Below are 18580 nucleotides of genomic sequence, written 5' to 3'. Positions count from 1 at the left end.
GTAAAAAAAGGAAGTGTGTAGTGAGCAAACATCCACTGTTCTTTCATCCAATAACTGGTTTTCCCCCAGATATTTTGCATGACCTTTTTAAAGGAGTTGTCCCTGTAGAATTGTTCTTGTGATCTGATCTCAAAAGGTTTCATTACATTTGATGCACTCAATAAAAGTATAAAATCAAAAAGTATTCAGACAAAGTAAACAAACCACACAAAATTCCAAAAGCAAGCTTTGGAAAAGGAACTGTTGGCGGAAATGGACATGAAAATGGACATGGACACTGCTGCGCTTACTCCCTTTCATAATTGGATGTAAAATACCAGCACAGGAGCCTGCATGGGAGATTTTAATGGACTTGAAGGAAATAGTTGAGATTGTTGTGTCAAACAGACTGTTGGAAGAAACATTGTCTTATTTATCTTGTAAACTACTGGACCATCGGAAGTTGCTCACAAATACCTTTCCGGATTTCAGACTAAGGCCAAAACACCACTTCATGGACCACTACCCACATCTTATGTCACGGTGTGGTTTTATTCTCAGTCTTATTTTGTAGTTTTCTGCTTCTTGTCTCCCTGGGTAACTTCACTTCCTGCCTGGTCCTGTCATCCCCTGTAATTGTGTGATTGTTTCCACCGGTGTCCAATCACTTGCACCTCCCTAGTGTATTTAAGCCGTGTGTCTCTTGTGTCACTTGTCGCGTCATTGTCTAACGTCCTGGATGTTCCTCGTTCCTGCCTGCCTTTTTTCCCCCCGGTTCCTATGTGTGTTTTTGCCCGTTGGCCTTTGGCGTTGTTGCCTTTTTTGACTATTAAAGTCTTTTTGGTTAAGTCTGCATCTTGAGTCCTGCCTTCCCCACACATCCCTGACAGAATGACGCGACCATTCAAGGACTCCGCAGAGTTCTTTCCCCAGAGCCAGTTCTGGGGTATCCGTCTTGCTCTTGGCGGGCCACGTGGCCTTCAGCTGGCTGCCAGTGTCAGAGAGAACGCCTGCCCTCGATCGCCAGTTGGCTTCCTGGCAGACGCAGTGGGCTCTGCTAGAGTCCCCAGAAGGCGTTCGGGTCGCCATTGCCGCCGCCCTCTGGTCACCACTTTTCCTCCGGAGGTGGAGGCCATCTCCTGGTCTCCAGTTCCCGGGTCACGCTGTGAGCGGGTGCTTGAACTGGCGGCCCAACTCCAGGCCACCTACTCCCTCCACGCTGGGCCGCAGCGCTCTCCCGTTCCGGCTGGGCCGCCGCAGCGCTCTCCCGTTCCGGCTGGGCCGCCGCAGCGCTCTCCCGTTCCCGCTGGGCCGCCGCAGCGATCTCCCGTTCCCGCTGGGCCGCCGCAGCGATTTGCCGTTCCCCGACTCGCTCCTCCGCCGGTACCGCCGTCGAAACTCCAGACCCCGACTCGGCCAGTACCGGCCCCGAGACTCCAGGCCCCGACCCCGACTCGGCCAGTACCGGCACCCGAGACTCCAGGCCCCGACCCCGACTTGGCCAATACCGGCCCCGAGACTCCAGGCCCCGACCCCGACTTGGCCAATACCGGCCCCGAGACTCCAGGCCCCGACCCCGGCTCGGCCAGTACTGGCCCTGAGACTCCAGGCCCCTACGCCTCCAGTCCCCACTCCGATACTCATGACCCCGACGCCTCCAGTCCCCGCTCCGAAACTCATGATCCCGACGCCCCCAGTCCCCGCTCTGAGACTCAGGCTCCCCCCCTCCCATCCCGTGGTCCTCTCCCACCCTTCCGTTGGTGATTTGAGGGCCGTCCTTGTCCCCCAGCCGCCGCCGCCGACCGTGGCGGTGTTCCGTGTCCCCCAACCGCCGCCACCGACCACTCCGGAGGTGTTCCGTGTCCCCGAGCCACCGACTACTCCGGAGGTGTTCCATGTCCCCGAGCCGCCACCGACTACTCCGGAGGTGTTCCGTGTCCCCGAGCCGCCGCCGACTGCGGAGGTGTTCCGTGTCCCCGAGCCGCCGCCGACTACTGCGGAGGTGTTCCGTGTCCCCCAGTCGCCACCGCCAACCACTCCGGAGGTGTTCCGTGTCCCCGAGCCGCCGCCGACTACTCCGGAGGTGTGCCGTGTCCCCGAGCCACTTGTCGCGTCATTGTCTAACGTCCTGGATGTTTCTCGTTCCTGCCTGCCTTTTTTCCCCCCGGTTCCTATGTGTGTTTTTGCCCGTTGGCCTTTTGCATTGTTGCCTTTTTTGACCATTAAAGTCTTTTTGGTTAAGTCTGCATCTTGAGTCCTGCCTTCCCCACACATCCCTGACATCTTATTCGCTGCTATGGACCTTTAGTGGAATTATGGACAATGAGATTCGAGGCTAAGCATAGCTTCTTTAAAAAGGTGGTCCATGACACTCATAACTGGAAAAATCCGCTACTCACTCTTTCCACCAAACACCAACAAATGACTAAAGTGTGAAGTAGAAGTACCCACACCTTGACACCATGTGTCTCTGTCTAAAACGATTCACCTGCATGGAACTCAGTATGCGGAGGGAATGATTTTATCGCCCAGAATTCCATAAGATTGTGACTATTCTTGTCAACACCGAGGAAGTGGCATTCATTTGTAAAAGAGTGTCTTCCTGGTACATTTAACATTTCAGGTCTTATGAGCTTGTTGAAGGCCACTGTTCAGAAATTGTCATTCTGGATCTGCTGACGGAATACCACCCTCTCGCAGCATACACAGTAGGTGGAAAGTTGATGGTGACCACAAGGACATTCATTCTCCATTTAGGCAACTCAAAATGGTAAGTTGTCTTGTGTCAGCTGTTAAGACTAAAAGATAATTATGTTTAATTTTAACATTTCTATAAAATTTGAAAACATTATAGTGGTACTGCAACAATTACATGATTTATTTTTATAAAATTAAAAACAATGCAATGCAATTGCGTTGCAACACTGCAATCTCTTCAAGATGTTGGATGTCTCCTAAAACAGGTGTGACTATTTTCTCCTGTTCTTTTCAGACATTGTTACTTCGTGTAGTTTTGTCCTCCAGAGAAGCCCGGCGAGTCCAGCTTTCTAAGTGCCAGGATCTGGGGCTGAACTGATCGATGAACTTAAAGAGAAACTTGAACTTGATGGGGATTTTTACCTACAGTTTGAGTATCCAGATTTTGGAAATGCACTTTGTAAGTTGACAGCAATGTCTGAATTACCTGCTGAGCGTGCAGTCCTGCATATTATGTGGAACTGTGATTCATCAACCCCTCACCAATCCAGCAACAGTTCCATTTGTTCAGTCTCCTCTCTTTATAAGTGTCCACTCTGAAAATCTCCGGTCCAGCTATTCCGATTCCATCAGAAGCAATTTAAGGCATGTTGCAGGGTGGTCCACTCCATTCCCCATTCCTAAATTCTCATATGACGTTGAACTTAAATTGCGAAAGGAGAATGAAAAAGTCATATGAAAAGTCAAAGAAAGGCATTGATGTGACTAGAGACATGAAAATGGATATTTTGGATAAACTTGCACCAGCAATTATTGAATTTAAAAGCTACCCCGAGAAAGAGGAACTTGAATCAATTGCCTCTTCATTGGTTCTCAAGTATCCATACCTGAAGAAGCCAGATAGCAGTAAGGGCTATGATGGCTATGATAAAAACCAGTACAAGCTCGGAAACTGCAGGTCAAAGCTTCGTCAGGCGGGCTGCAATGAGGTGAATGTCAACAGAAAAAGAAAAGGGGGAGTTGAAGATGACACTTCTTTCACCCTGAAAAGACCCACACGTGGTGAGCATTAACATTTTCCCTTAGACGAAGGGAAGAGGTAGTAGAGGCGACGCCTATGGTTTCAGAAGTCCAGGAGAGATGGCCTGCTCTGTTTTCCATTGAGGAAGTAAGGCTGTCCTCATTTATTCTCGTTTAATGTTTTTTGCACAGTGTTAAATTAAGTTCTATTTAAACCATCGCCAAAACTACACTGTTTATCCTAGCATGAATCTATTAAAAAACATAATTGTTGGATTTTCATCATTCCCACAGTCCTTGAACATCATCTGCGACGAACGCTCCAAAATCAAGCTTAAAAGATTTGACTCTACACGTGTCAATTTAAAATCTCACCACAAATATAATGTTCTTGAGAATAATACTACATTTAAAGTTAAAATGAAATGAGTTTTGTCTTTAAATTTTCATTAGCTCTTAATCAATGCATGTGTTGCTTTTCCTCAGACAACTGAGGATAAAGAAGGACTGCTCACATATGTGTCTGTTGCCATCCTCACTGTCATTGAAGACGATGACGCTGCCTCATCATCAAAGGTGCCAGATGTAGCTGCAGTGTTGGAAGGGACCATTGTGCTTCATGACCTACCAGACCTCTCTACTGCCCGTGCATACCTCTTTGGCCTACTGTATGCCATGAACATTGATTATCCGAAGGAGATGAGGTATACCTTTGAAGCAATTCAGACCATCTTTTTCGAGCTTGGCTCTCGATGCTCGCAGCGGATACGTTCTCTGAAAACAAAGCTTTTGCTCTAAACATTAATGGGGAAGCCAGGCAAGACATGAAGCTTTTTTTCTCTTGAATTAGTGCATTGTTAGTTTTTTCTAGTTTTAGCATGTAAGTCAACTTTGAGATTCACAGAACTTGTGGAAATGTAAGTTGCTAGTTCAAAATAGGGACATGTATTCAGTGTTTTAACTATTAAAGTTTATTGTTATTACTCAGGTAGAAGTTAAGGGAATGTACATGCTCGCACATGCATACATTTTAAGTCCTGGTTGCCTGTAAAATGAAAATGCGTGGAATTCTGAATTGCAGTCAGTTGCAGATGCTGCTTACTACCACAGCAAGTTTAGTTTTCTTGCTGTATAACACTTTCACAAGATAAGTGTCTGTTGCCAGTTCACAAGAGGTGCTAACATATTGTGTATCTAACTTTTAACTGAGCTTGTTCATTGTTGTTAGAGCTCATGGAAAACATACACTTGTAGAGTACAGCCACTTGAATATGTGGTAGTGTTGTAATGTGACACATCTGTTTAAATCTGTGTACGCAACGCCAGACTGACCTCATTATTGTTAACTTTTACCTATTGTTCAAAACCTGTTTACCAGAGCTAAATAAACAAGGTTTTAGCTAACTTTGAGCCGTGTGCCTTTTTATTATATTTGTTGAGAATTCCTTTTAATACAAATTCAGCAACATACATTTTAATTAAGTTATCAAGGAGAAATTATATGTTTATTCAACCAATATATCTGTGTTTGTTAAAGGTAGAAATACATGGCATTAAAACCATCATTTTATTAGCCTCACAAGAATATCATAATTCTGTGAAATAAGAAAATTGAAGTTGGCGGAACTCGAATATAGAATTAAACATAAAATAGTATTAATTTGTAATGAAAAAGTTCTATCTCACTGAAACGAGAATTGTAAATTGTATTCAACACGTATATCTGTGTTTTTCAAAGGTAAAAATATATGGCACTGAAACGAGAATGTTTTTGTTAGCCTCACAAGAATGTCCTAATTAGGTGAACAATATAATTTAAGTTGGCAGAACTTTTGTCTAAATTTGGAAATCTTAATTAGTCTACTAACTAATCTTAGTCAACTACTGTAGGCAAAAGTTGAGAAAACTTGAAACTTGAAAAATGAATGCATCAAGTTGCCTTGATATTTTACGTTTTCCTGAGTTTTTTTTTACAGTGTGTTCTGTAAGGCTTCAGAGTTTGTTTAGAGACCATTACTGAATAAAAAGCATCAAGGAGCTCACCAAACAGCTCAGGGATACAGTTTTAGTTAAGTATGAAGCAGGGTTATGTAAAAAAAATATCCCAAGCTTTCATGGAGCACCATAAAATCTATCATGAAAAAATGGAAAGAATATAACACTACCGCAAATCTACCAAGAGAAGGCCGTCCACCCAAATTGACAATCCAGAGAAGGAGAAAATGAATGACCGACGCAACCCAGAGGCCGCTAGTGACTCTAGAGGAGCTGTAAATATCCACAGCTGAGGTGGGAGAATCTGTCCACAGGACAAATTCCTGTGCTTGCATTTATGCAAGAGTGGCAAGAAGAAAGCCTTAAGAACTCCTGTTTGGAGTTTGCCACAAGTCATGTGGGAGACACATGGTCAGATGAGACCAAAATTTAACTTTTTGGATCAATGCAAAACGATATGTGTGGTAGAAGACCAACACAGTCCATTGCCCTGAGCACACCATCCCAACAGTGGAATATGGTGTTAGCATCATGCTGTGGGGATGCTTTTCTTCAGCAGGTACAGGGAAACTAGTCGGAGTTGAGGGAAAGAAGGATGGAGCCAAATACAGGGAAATCCTTGAAGGAAATGTGATGCAGTCTGCAAAAGAATTTAAGACTGGGGCCGAGGTTCAGGTTCCAGCAGGACAATGACCCTGAACATACAGACAGAGCTACAATGTATTGGTTTAGATCAAAGCATGTAAATGTTTTAAAATGGCCCAGTGCTATTCATTAACATGATTATCAATATATTGACTTATTGCACAATATATAAATGAATGTCACCAAAAGTTTAGTTGATAGTGCTGCCTCTGTCCTCTTGTTTGCTTTCTTTGTCAAAGCGGAGGCAGGGCTTAAGCAGCGTCTCCACAAACACGCAGTGTCCCAATTCCGCCAGGCAACCCGGGTGCAACTCGGCTGTTCCATTCTGTCGTCTCCTCCGAACACAGTCGAGGGACGGAGCCCTCCAAGCGTCGATTTGGAGGACACATGATCTATACTTTGCGGTCCAGCATATACCATCATGCAGTTGAGCCAACAGTGGAGGAAGAGTTCACCTGATCAAAAATCTATTTCAATTAAAGTGTGACGTGCAAGGCACTGTAAGTCTGTCCATCATTAAGATGTGATCCAGGTAAAAATCCAATGAAACAGAAAAAGGGTTAAATGCCCCTAAAACATCTGATAATAAACGCTGAAAGTGTTTAAATCAAGTGCAAAACACTCCTCTACCCTTTGTATTTGCTACCTGTCTAAAGCTCACAATGTGTTTTTCAATCATTTTTGTAAACAGACATACTACATTATTAGTATCATAGGTAACAAATGGTTTTCATCGTGACTATTATGATAGTGACTACCAAGCAGTAAATACAATAATTAAGATGAATACCACATCAATACATCTGCATACCTTAATATACAGTGGGGGGTTTTATTTAGTAAGTTTAAAACGGGAGAATTCTAAAGTCTACAGACTATGCAACTCTGTGACGTAATTGTGCTTGCCCTCAGTGTTTTCAATGGTAGACAGGAGAGCTAAGCTGTAATGTAAACTATTTGGCTGAAACGTGATTGTTAAATGCATATTTAACTTTTTACTGGGCTCACTTCTTTGCATATACTTATTTCTTCCACATGGAGCTAAATGTTTTGATCACTCAAAACTTATTGTAACAGCCAACTGCACAAACAGGGAATTCTATTCACAGCTACATTCAAAACATTTGAAATGGACAAGTATAAAACACTAACTAATCTAACTCAGGCAGGGGCAAACTACGACCCGTTAGGCCTTTTAATCCGGCCGCCGCACTTGTCCAAATTATATTATTATTAAACCTCATTCATTTTGCATTTTCCCTGCTATGCCCGCATTTCCCCAGTAGATGGCGCACTCCACACACATCGGCCTTTGTTGGGTGTATTAACACACTTTTTTGCTTTGCCCTTTGAACCCTGAAAATGAGTGGACCAAAGAAAAGAAAAGTGGACAGTGAGTGCCGAGTGTTTAAGAAGGAGTGGACAACAAAATATTTTTTCACTACAGTCTGATCAACAGCTGTATGTCTGATATGCCAAGAAACAGTTGTGGTTTTCAAAGAATACAATCTCAGCCGTCACTTTGCTACGAAGCATCCTAACTACGCTAGCAATCAGTCAACGCAAGAACGGGCTTTTGAAAGAGGGCATAGTAGAGACAGCAGATCTCTTGTGTCCGGAGAGCAAAGACAAGTTTAAAAAAACAGTTTATTACGCAGGACAGTGACTCGCCGTGTGGAACTGATTGATGAAGATATAGCCAGCGAGTTAAACAAAAAGGTGGAGTCCTTTAAGTTATATTCACTAGCACTGGATGAAAGTAACAACATAAAAGACACTGCTCAGCTCCTAGTTTTGAGATAACGGAGGAGTTTTTGAGTCCCTGCAAGGACAAACGTGGGGAGAGGACTTATATGACCAGGTGTCTGCTGTCATCGAAAGAATGACGTTACCTTGAAGTAAACTTGCCAATGTCACCACGGATGGATCGCCAAATTTAACACCTAATATACCTGTATTTAATGACATCATGCAGTTGGGAAGCTTTTTCTTTTTCTTTTATGGGCCTTTGTTCATTGTTTGATTGTGATGGTTAACAGAGCAGCCTTTTTATGACTGTAAACTCAATTTTAGTCACTCTTTTTGGTTACTTGTTATTCTTAAAAATGCACTTTTGTTCATTCTGTATAATTTAGACAACAAGCCTTGCATATCCATGCTTTACTACCTATTAAAGGCCAAAACCTTTTATGTAATGGCTTCTACATGTCATTTATATTAGTTCACACAAACATTACATCCATCCTGGCCCGGCCCCCCTCCCAAACCCATTGTGGCCCACGGGTCAAAAGGTTTGCCCAGATCTGGTCTAACTTGATTTGCGGGATGTGTTAAATGCACTTATTGTAAGTCGCTTTGGATAAAATCATCAGCTAAACGACATGTAACATTATTACATGTCGTGTCCTGTCCCCTGTCACAAGGGGACAGGACACCTTTGTATGCAAAGGTTTGGGCCCGTGACTCAGAAGGTAAAACAAGTCGACAAATGATGACATAGTTGGCCCATATGGTGTGTGTTTGTCTTTATAGATGGGTGAATTAAGGTCACATGAAGCAGTCTGAATAAAAACCTCACATACAGTATATGCTGCCAAGTAATATTTAAATACTAATGGAAAGATTTCTCTACGACAAATTAAATAAATAGAGCTGTATCATTCTTTTGGTTTGAAAAGTGACATCTTTCTATTTACATGCATATATTTAATTCACTAAGAAATTATATTTAGCATTTTACAAATATGTATTTTCAAGCATCTTTAAATGCATATATTTGTGTGTAGATGAAGGGCAGAGTATCTGTATTTATTATCCTTACCTCAACGAACCGTACTCGGGCGGGGGCTGGTATCTGACGTGGTGCACCTCCCTTGAGTGCTCCCTCCCTTTCTGCTCCTGGTAAAATTGACCTCCAGGCTCCTGTTGCTTGGTAGGAGAGCCTACTTCTTTGTTGGGGTAGTCAGGAGGTGGACCCCTGTGTTGCGGCTTGTAGTGGTCGCCTGGCGGCCCTTGCCGGGGCATCTGTGGGGAGAGCAGGCCGCTGGTGACAGGAGCGTGGGCCTTAACCCCACTGGTGGCCAAGGAAAGTTGCATCAGTCTTTCACTGAGAGACCGAACATGGCCTTGCTTCAGATCCTTCAGCGCATCATCCTGGTGCACCCTTCCTGTTCCACTGACTCGCTGCACCATCGGACGACCCTCGGTGCGCACCTTGGCACCGCTAAGCCCTGAGGCGTAGAAGGCAGTGCCTGCTGAAGGGGGGGGGTGGGGCTGCTGTGGCTGATTGTTCTGTGGCTGAGGAGGAGGACAATGCCCACGGAAGTATTGTGACTGCACTTTGGCCTCTTCGTACGTTGGGAGGTCCTCCAGGTTTGGGCACTTCCCTTGGGCGCTTGCACCACCTCCATTGCTGCCACCTCGTGCTCCTCCACACACAGTTACTAAACCTCCTCCTCCTACACTGCTCCCACCCTCTCTTATTTTGGTTGAGCCCAGTTTCTCTATGCAGTTGTCCGTCTGCAGCTCCTGTCCTTGGGGCTCCTGACGGGCAATGTGAGGGATCATAGAGTGATCATCGGCGTAACCTGCTCCGGCCCCTGCTCCTCCTGGTTGTTGTTTCTGTTGTTGTAGCACGTAATTACAGTTCATCTGCTCCTGCAGGAGGCGCTGCAGAACGGTGCTGCCACAACCTCCTACAGTGTTGTTGGACGACTCTTCGCCGGTGGCCCGCATCTCTGCCTGATGCTGTCCACGCACCTCATTGAAGGACAAGCTCCGGCCACGGTCGATACTCCCTGAAAGGAGAACAAAGTGGAAATAGAGAGAAAGAGGAAAGGAATGCAGTGTGACAAAAGGATGACAATTAGTAAGAGAATGTGAAAGAAAATTAAACTATGCTAAAGAGAGATGGAAAAGACAGAAAGGAATTTGATCTTAAGACATTTACATTATACCTAATTATTGTTTACTTGGTTTTGTGAAACTGAAAAGAATAGGTCCTAGTGCAGCAACTCAAACTAGCACAAATTATGTTAGCTACGACTAAAACTACTGTGATTTATTCACAAAAAAATGATGCTTACAGTATAAAAAATGTTGGTTCTTTAAAAGCAAGAGTAAAAACAATTGTATGTGAAGAAAATATCTTTGGGTGACACAAGATTCAAGGAAAGGAAATTACATGTCATTTAGCTGACGCTTTTATCCAAAGCAACTTTCAATAAGGACATTTCAACTATAAGGATACAAACCCAGAACAACAAGAAAATGTAATTTCATCAAAACATAGCATATTCTGCTTAATCTTAAGAAGCAAGTGGAAAAAATGGCTATACACATACATTTAGTCTATTTGGGCTTATTTTTGTTTTATTTCAAGAGGAAGGGGCTGCATTGACATAATTGAGGTTTCTGACAATATTGAATATTAACAACTACATTGTTTTACACCTTTTTCTGTATATTAAAAGGCAGAAATTATTACATTTGGCACCTTTCTCATTTAGCATTCTTCTCATTTTCAAGGATGAAGTTTTCCGAAACACCTGTGAATAAATATACAAAAGGAAACATGTTAGCTTTAAAGAGATGTCAGCAATTGGTTAAATATCTTTCAACTGAAGAGACTAAAGACAAAAAAAGTAATTACCAAGTCATGTGCTGGGTATTGGAAACTCAGATTCCCATAAAGCATATTTTAAAATCAAGGGCCTGCCACAAAAACAACATATTCAGAAAGGAGAAAAACTAAAACTTTCTATTATAACCCATGTAGACCATAACCAACAGCATGTGACATGAAAGTGCTATGAAGGCTGTGGTAAAGACAACTCGTGACGAGGTGGTGGACTATCAATGATTATGTAACTATGGACTATTTCCTTTTAAATGCAATTTAAATTGAACAGAAGTTGTCTTAAGTATGAGATTTTGAAGGGCTTTCATTTTGAAATGCTACATCATAATTGATAGATATCGATTGTTATTGTCCTGAAGGAAATTTGTCTTGGAAACATACAGACAATAACATCGCCAGCAAGCAGATACATTTTACACTATCGGTCATAGAACACATCTTTAGTGTAAGATAAAAAAAAGTTGGCTAGCTTGCCATTTAGGTCTTAAATTGACAGGGGAACAAAGGAGTTCTTTAAACAGTTGAACCTGCACTGGGGGTCTTTGAAGCGTCTGCCTCAGCTGGTATTCAAGAAGGAGGACATAGGTGGGGTCTGCTGCAGCGTGCAGTTAGGGATGCTGTTTTACTCCCATTTTTTTTCAGGGATCATTGTGCCTACGAAGAAAGTGTAGCCACTGTTGGACCCTAGAGCAGACATTCTCTACGTGAACACTCCCATGTCCGTTTGTTGTTGATGAGTAGGCCCAGGTAAAGGACAAAATCACCACGATCAATCATTCACTGCTCCCTGTGTCTGACCCAGCAGCAACCACACCAAGCCCCTTTTTCTCCATCCTGCTGGACCCCTTGTCCCCTCCTCCCCTACACCGCCTCTCCCGGTTCGACCCTGTTGACTCGGCAACCATTGCCAAACTCATCAGCACATCCAAGCCCACCACCTGCTCCCTGGACCCCCTCCCCACCACCCTGCTGAAGTCCTGCCTCCCTGTGCTATACCCCTACCTCACCGACCTCTTTAACTCCTCACTGTCCCATCCCCTCAGCCTTCAAAAAAGCTGCTGTCACCCCCATACTCAAGAAACCTGGCCTTGACCCCTCATGTCTTAATCACTACCGCCCTATTTCCAACATCCCCTTCCTCTCCAAAACCCTTGAACGCCTTGTCTCCACCCAGCTTCAATCCCACCTACATTCCAATAAACTGTTTGAACCCCTTCAATCTGGCTTTCGCTCCGTACACAGCACAGAAACTGCACTCCTCCAAGAGGAGACACCGGAGCCCTCAACATCCTCATCCTCCTGGACCTAAGTGCAGCCTTCGACAAAGTGAGTCACACTATCCTGTTCACCAGACTCCAAGCCATCGGTATCGAAGGTACTGCACTCAGCTGGCTCCAGTCATACCTCACAAACAGATCTCACTTCATCTCCCTTCACAAAAACTCCTCTGCCACATCCACAGTTACACAAGGTGTCCCCCAAGGCTCTGTACTAGGTCCACTCCTGTTCATAATCTACTTATTCCCCCTCGGTCAGATCCTTCGTCACTTCAACCTGGACTTCCACTGCTATGCTGACGACACTCAGATCTACCTCAGCACCAACACCCCTCACAACCCACCGCTCTACCACATCAACGCCTGCCTCTCTGCAATTAAAGCCTGGATGCAACAGAACTCTCTCAAACTCAACAGCGACAAAACACAACTCCTCCTCATCGGCTCCAAATTTACCCTCACCAAAACCAACAACCTCACACTCAACATCGATGGCATCTCTGTTCCCCCCTCCCCCCAGGGACGCAACCGTGGCGTAATATTCAACTCCACCCTCTCCCTTGAGCCACGCATCCGTCAACTGGTCAAAATATCCTTCTTCCACCTACGCAACACCGCAAAAATCCGTCAGTCTCTCACACCCCCTACAGCAGAGAAACTCATCCACGCTTTCATTTCTTCCCGTCTTGACTATTGCAACTCACTCCTCTACGGCATCAGCAACACCTCCATGAATAAATTACAACTGGTCCAGAATGCAGCTGCACGACTACTCACCCACACCAAATCATCGCACCATATCACCACAGTCCTGAAAGACCTCCACTGGCTCCCCGTCTCCCACCAGATCTCCTACAAAATCTTGACCCTCACCTACAAAACCCTCCACCAACTTGCACCTCCCTATCTCTCTGAACTCCTTTCCCCCTACCAACCTCATCAGTCCCTCAGATCCACCTCAGCCAGACTACTTTTCACCCCCACATCCAAACTCCGCAGCTTTGGGGACAGAGCATTCTCCAGGGCAGCTCCTGAGCTCTGGAACTCACTCCCCATTCTCATCAGAGACTCCGACTCCATCACCACATTCCAGTCCCGCCTCAAAACACATCTTTTCTCATCTGCTTACCCGTAGCCCCCTCCCTTCCCCTACCCTTCAGTCTATGTAGTTGTATGCGATCGGCCCGTATATATGTCGCCCCTCGTGTCTTGTCTCCTGTCTGTCTGCCTCACACCGTCCCCCCTTTGACTATGTTAACACGTCTTTGAGACACTTAGAAAAGCGCTATATAAAACCAATTATTATTATTATTATTATTATTATAGGTATCCGTAAGAGTCAACCTGTGCTATGTTCTGCTTATAGATAACCACTGGTGAGTGGTCTGCGATAGATTTGGGGTCGAATACTATCTCCTCTGTTTTTTTGACATTGAGGATGAGGTGTTTGACGCACCACAAAGTTCTGAATCTCGTGTTTGTATACAGCTGTATCTGATGTATCATACATGAAACCCACGATGGCTGTATCCTCAGAGAACTTAATCATATAATTGTTAGCAGTTATCCCGAGTGACACCTTGAAGTGGTGCACTATCAACCTGAATTATTATGTAACTATTGATTGTTTCCTTTCAAATGTAACCTAAAATGTGTGCTCATGAATTATATTTTTATGGAAGTTGGCTCTTGTGTGACATTTTGAAGGGCTTTCAGTTTTAAAGCCGTAAGTTCAAAATGCTACATAAGAATGTCTTGATATTCTCCGGTCTGTGTAAATGTATTGTTTATTAATATATTTGAATAAGTAATTACACAATTTAAATTACATTTTTCCCCCAATAGTTAAAAGTTATAATGTATAGACTGTATATCCTACATATAGTATCTATTTCACTGTTTCTGAATTCATTACATTTATACATGATTTACAGACGTATTGATTGACCGACACGTTATCTCACTGTTATTTTGATGTCAGGTTTTGCACGCCACTACCGTAATCTCTAGTATATACGCGTACCGCAAAATAACTTGAGAACTAAGTTGGCAGGCCTGACTGTGTTTTTCGAAGTGGAGGCTGGCTTGACCGCAGTATACAACTCCAGTAGTACCAATTCCAGTCAAACTTTGTAGAACTAGTGACAACTAAGTTAATTCCCCTAAATTAAGTGAGAAACCCCCATAACCATATGGCACCCACACTGGAAAATGTGAAATTGATTCGAAATAAGCAGTCCATCTGGTAACAAAGGCAAGAATGCCGTGACGGGTGCACCCACTTCAACTTCACATAATCCTTGCTTCAGTTGTCACTTCATGGCTCCCAACGGCTGTATAACGTTCAAACCATGTGTGACTGCCATGAGCTTTAGATAACGTTAGGCCTATCGGTAAAACAAGTTGAAAAAGCACGAGCATTTTCTGAAACACCATAACGTTATTTGTTCTAAAAGCCTAGCGGACTAGAGATGCATCGCTACAGAAAAAGAATGATATTCTTCGTGAATAGTATCTATCATAGTTCCTGACATTATGCAACAGACCTTTCAGTTGAGTTCTTCCGTTGACTTTTTTGCTCCATCTTAGGGACACATTCCGCTGTTCCTTTTTCTTCGTGCAGATAAACCCCTCAACCGCGATACAACTGGCTGCCGCCGCCCCAAGGCTTGTGTCGCAGCTAGTTTGAATCTCTGCTGCGAGGAGGTTCACGATATTCACAGCCACGAAGTGTTCGTTTTTCCCTGCGAATCTCATGTTTTCACCTAAAAAGAATAAGGGAGCAGGAAGCGCGCGCGCCCCCACACTTGGTCTGACGTATAAGAAGAATGTCGAGCCCCGCCTCCTCTCGCATTTCTCCAGCAATTGTGTTCTTGAGTAAAAGTTGTTGAATACAGAAAATAAATAAAGTTGAAGTGTTTTTTAAAGTGGGTATGAAAAAGGGTCACCGCAGTATTAAATATAATGTGTTCTATGGTCAAATTTCAGTGTACGCTCAACTCACGTTTTCACATATGTTTAAGAATAAAGAGATAAACTACAACCGGATTTACTACATAGTTGGTTTATCAATAAGTTTTGAGGCTCATCGAGAACCCCCAAATCAAAAGCCATTTATTGCGATATACAAGAATACAATAAGATACAGAAAAATAAGTTCGTTAAAACACGTATGTATGTTCATATGTTTCCATGGTGTGAAAACGATCCAGGTATGGGGTAGTCAATGGGGGACTCGGACTTGGTTCATGAGACCAACGGCTGATGGGAAGAAACTGTTTCTATGGCGGGAGGTCTTGGTCCAGATGGACCGGAGCTTCCTGCCAGAGGGAGGGGGCTCGAAAAGTCTGTGTTGTTGAGAGGGGTTGGCTACAATCTTTCTTGCCCACTTCAGAGTCCTGGAGGCGAACAAGTTTTGGAGGGACGGCCTCTCTGCAGAGCAGATGACACGCTGCAGCCTTCCCTTGGCTGTGGCGTGCTAGATGTATGACTCAATGATTGTAGAAGCCTTGTAGAAGTGCACCATCATTCTCTTCGTCAGGTTGAATTTTCAGCTGCCTCAGGAAGTACATCCTCTGCTGATAGCCTTATATATATATATATATATATATATATATATATATATATATATATATATATATATATATATATATATATATATATATATATATATATATATATGAGAGAGAGAGAGAGAGAGAGAGAGAGAGATGTGTATATATATATAAAGCATTTTAGCCCCTCAAAAACACCTTTGCCCAAAGCTATATTTAGGTAGACATGTAGGAGTAGACAATATATGTCTTCCTATTAACATGCACACGTATATATTGTATATATATATACAATATATACGTGTGACAATTTAGCATGTTAATAGGAAGACATATATTGTGTACTCCTACATATCTACCTAAATATAGCTTTGGGCAAAGGTGTTTTTGAGGGGCTAAAATGCTTTATATATATATACACCTCTCTCTCTCTCTCTCTCTCTCTCTCTCTCTCTCTCTCTCTCTCTCTCTCTCTCTCTCTCTCTCTCTCTCTCTCTCTCTCTCTCTCTCTCTCTCTCTCATATATATATATATATATATATATATATATAATTTTAGCATGTTAATAGGAAGACATATATTGTGTACTCCTACATATCTACCTAAATATAGCTTTGGGCAAAGGTGTTTTTGAGGGGCTAAAATGCTTGAAACATAAGGAAATATGGCACACAGATGTAAAAAACAAAATCTTTTTATCCAAAATGCTTCGAGCCACAGGTATTTAATTATATAAGCATTAATTTAATTTAATTATAAACGCTGGGTGGGTGCCATCAATACTTGTTTAAAATTGAATTTCAGTATATAAAAGCGTTATCAGTATTTTTATTTAAATTAATATTGACTACAGTTTTTGACAAAAAGATTGCCAGAGCTTGATTGTTCACTGTTAAGAAATCCTGTGATTGCACAAAATCTGATGGATTAAAGTATTAACCTTATTCTATATTGTCTTGTGATCAGGCAACAGACAGTACCTTCACAATGGATGTTGAAGGCAAAATTACATTTAATTATTTTTATTTACAGTTGTCTATTTCATGCTATAAACTTTTATTGTTTCCACTGAGACAATCATTTGTTTTAAATTTTGATTAAAGAATCAACTAGATTAATGTCCATTGTTATTGCTATGCACGCATGCGACGCATATATCAAGTTCTGATGTTTTGTGAATGTGCTAAATGCTATCTGCCATCAAGTGTTGCCTTTGAGGACATAAGTCCATACAAAAATAGAAGTTTTGTTTTAAGCCTAGTACTGTTGATAAAAATATAGAATATTGCTGGTGGCTGAAAGAAAATATACTCTCCTTTGTTGTTTATTGCAGAAATAAATGTACTCAATTATCTAGATAACTGCGTCTTGGTTTTGTACTGCAAAGATTTGAATATTTGAATTGAATATACTTTGCTTTCACTGAGGAAAAAAATGTTTTTGAATGAACTGCTACCACATTCCATCAAAAAGTGATATTAACTTGTCGTGCAAAACCGCTGTTAGCCAGGATTGTCACAGCAAATTTAGTGATGTTGCACATATGCATGCTCACCCTTGACGTTTTCTCCAGAATTACAGATTCTCCCTATCTGTACTTGCCATTGCAGATTTACCCAGTTAAGTTGGGCTTCTTACAACTACACATTGATGCTCAGTCACTCTGCAGTTTGAGTTGTATTCTGTAAATGGTGTTATCAATTGTCTATTGATACTTTTATCTCTTAGCTACTTAAGTCATTGATAAATGTAATTATTTTCCTGCTGTATACATAATAATTGCACGAATGCCCGATTTGGTTGATATCCTCAATAGCTGACCTCTGTAATAAATAGCTGCTTCTCCGCTACAGTTCCAGGCACCGACAATATACTGTCCAGACGCTGGATAATCTGTTCTGTCGGGGGAAACAAGTAAATAAGAAAAACTCAAATAGCATTTCATATACCATCCCAAAAGAGAAGAAAAACAATGTCAGGGTAACATAACTTCTTCTCCCCATCTTCCCTTCTTCTGCCTGAACTTTAGTGTGTTAAAATAAGACCAAAATAAGTCCAGGTCCTTGCCAGCTCCCTTGGCCCACTAGCACCTTACATAGGTTCTGTCAAGATCTCCAATCCCCCCGAGTTGGTTGATGAGAAGAATCGCAGCACATTGATCAATTAAAGTCAAAAAGTTAACATTTATTAAGAAGAGAAAAAGATTACATGAACAATTCTCTGCCGATATCTGGCTCTAACTATTGCGTATAAGCAGGAGGTCAAACACACGAGCACGTATCTCAGCGCTCGGTGTAATGGCGTCTCAGAGCAGTAAAAACGCTGAGTTTTTATACACATGTGAAGGACATTCTCTGTGCCAGTTACGAGAAGCTGCAAAGCAGGTTGAGATGAGAACCCAGGTGAAGCTGAGGGTAGCCCACACACACACAAGATCCTCCTCAGTGGCCGGTGCAAATCATAATTAACTGACATAAAGTAAAAACGTGGATCCGGAACTTTCGTACCGAATAAGATATGAACTAAGGCCATGAACAGAAGTCCTTAGTTTTGAAGCGTCTATGAGATCGAGTTGACCGCCCTCCCTTCTCAAGACACAGCTGCAAAGCAACATTTTGTATCATGCTGCTCTTTGCACGTCAGGGTCAAATACAGGACACTTGAGACACGGCTGTAGCACAAAACAATGTTAGAATATATTTTACCAGTACATGCATCTCACAATTCCCCCTTTTGATCTCTTCAGAGATCACCCCAGCTGTTGGAGAACGTCT

General features: G+C 42.7%; 1 protein-coding gene across 9 annotated transcripts in view; it reads right to left on the bottom strand.

Annotated features, from left to right (window-relative positions):
- amot (angiomotin) overlaps positions 1 to 15092 on the bottom strand; it is a 69702-nt gene extending 54610 nt beyond the window's left edge. For 5 of the 9 annotated variants that reach the window (XR_013468445.1, XR_013468449.1, XR_013468447.1 and 2 more), the window contains exons 1-3: positions 14799 to 15085; positions 10823 to 10883; positions 9158 to 10133 (exon numbers count right to left, since the gene is read on the bottom strand). Coding sequence is in view for 4 of the 9 variants with exons in the window: in XM_040181121.2 (XP_040037055.2) it covers positions 9158 to 10133; positions 10823 to 10856 (1010 nt within the window). In the remaining 5 variants the exon portion in view is untranslated. Of the gene's footprint in view, positions 1 to 9157; positions 10134 to 10822; positions 10884 to 14798 lie in introns of all 9 variants that reach the window. The other 4 variants (XR_013468446.1, XR_013468448.1, XM_040181122.2 and 1 more) reach the window with 1 other exon arrangement.
- Between the last annotated feature and the right edge of the window lie 3488 nt (positions 15093 to 18580).

The sequence above is a fragment of the Gasterosteus aculeatus genome, chromosome 7, assembly GCF_964276395.1.
Source record: "Gasterosteus aculeatus chromosome 7, fGasAcu3.hap1.1, whole genome shotgun sequence".
Taxonomy (NCBI): Eukaryota; Metazoa; Chordata; class Actinopteri; order Perciformes; family Gasterosteidae; genus Gasterosteus; species Gasterosteus aculeatus.
The sequence above is the reverse complement of the archived record's forward strand: the minus strand, read 5'-3'. Positions and strand labels throughout refer to the sequence as shown.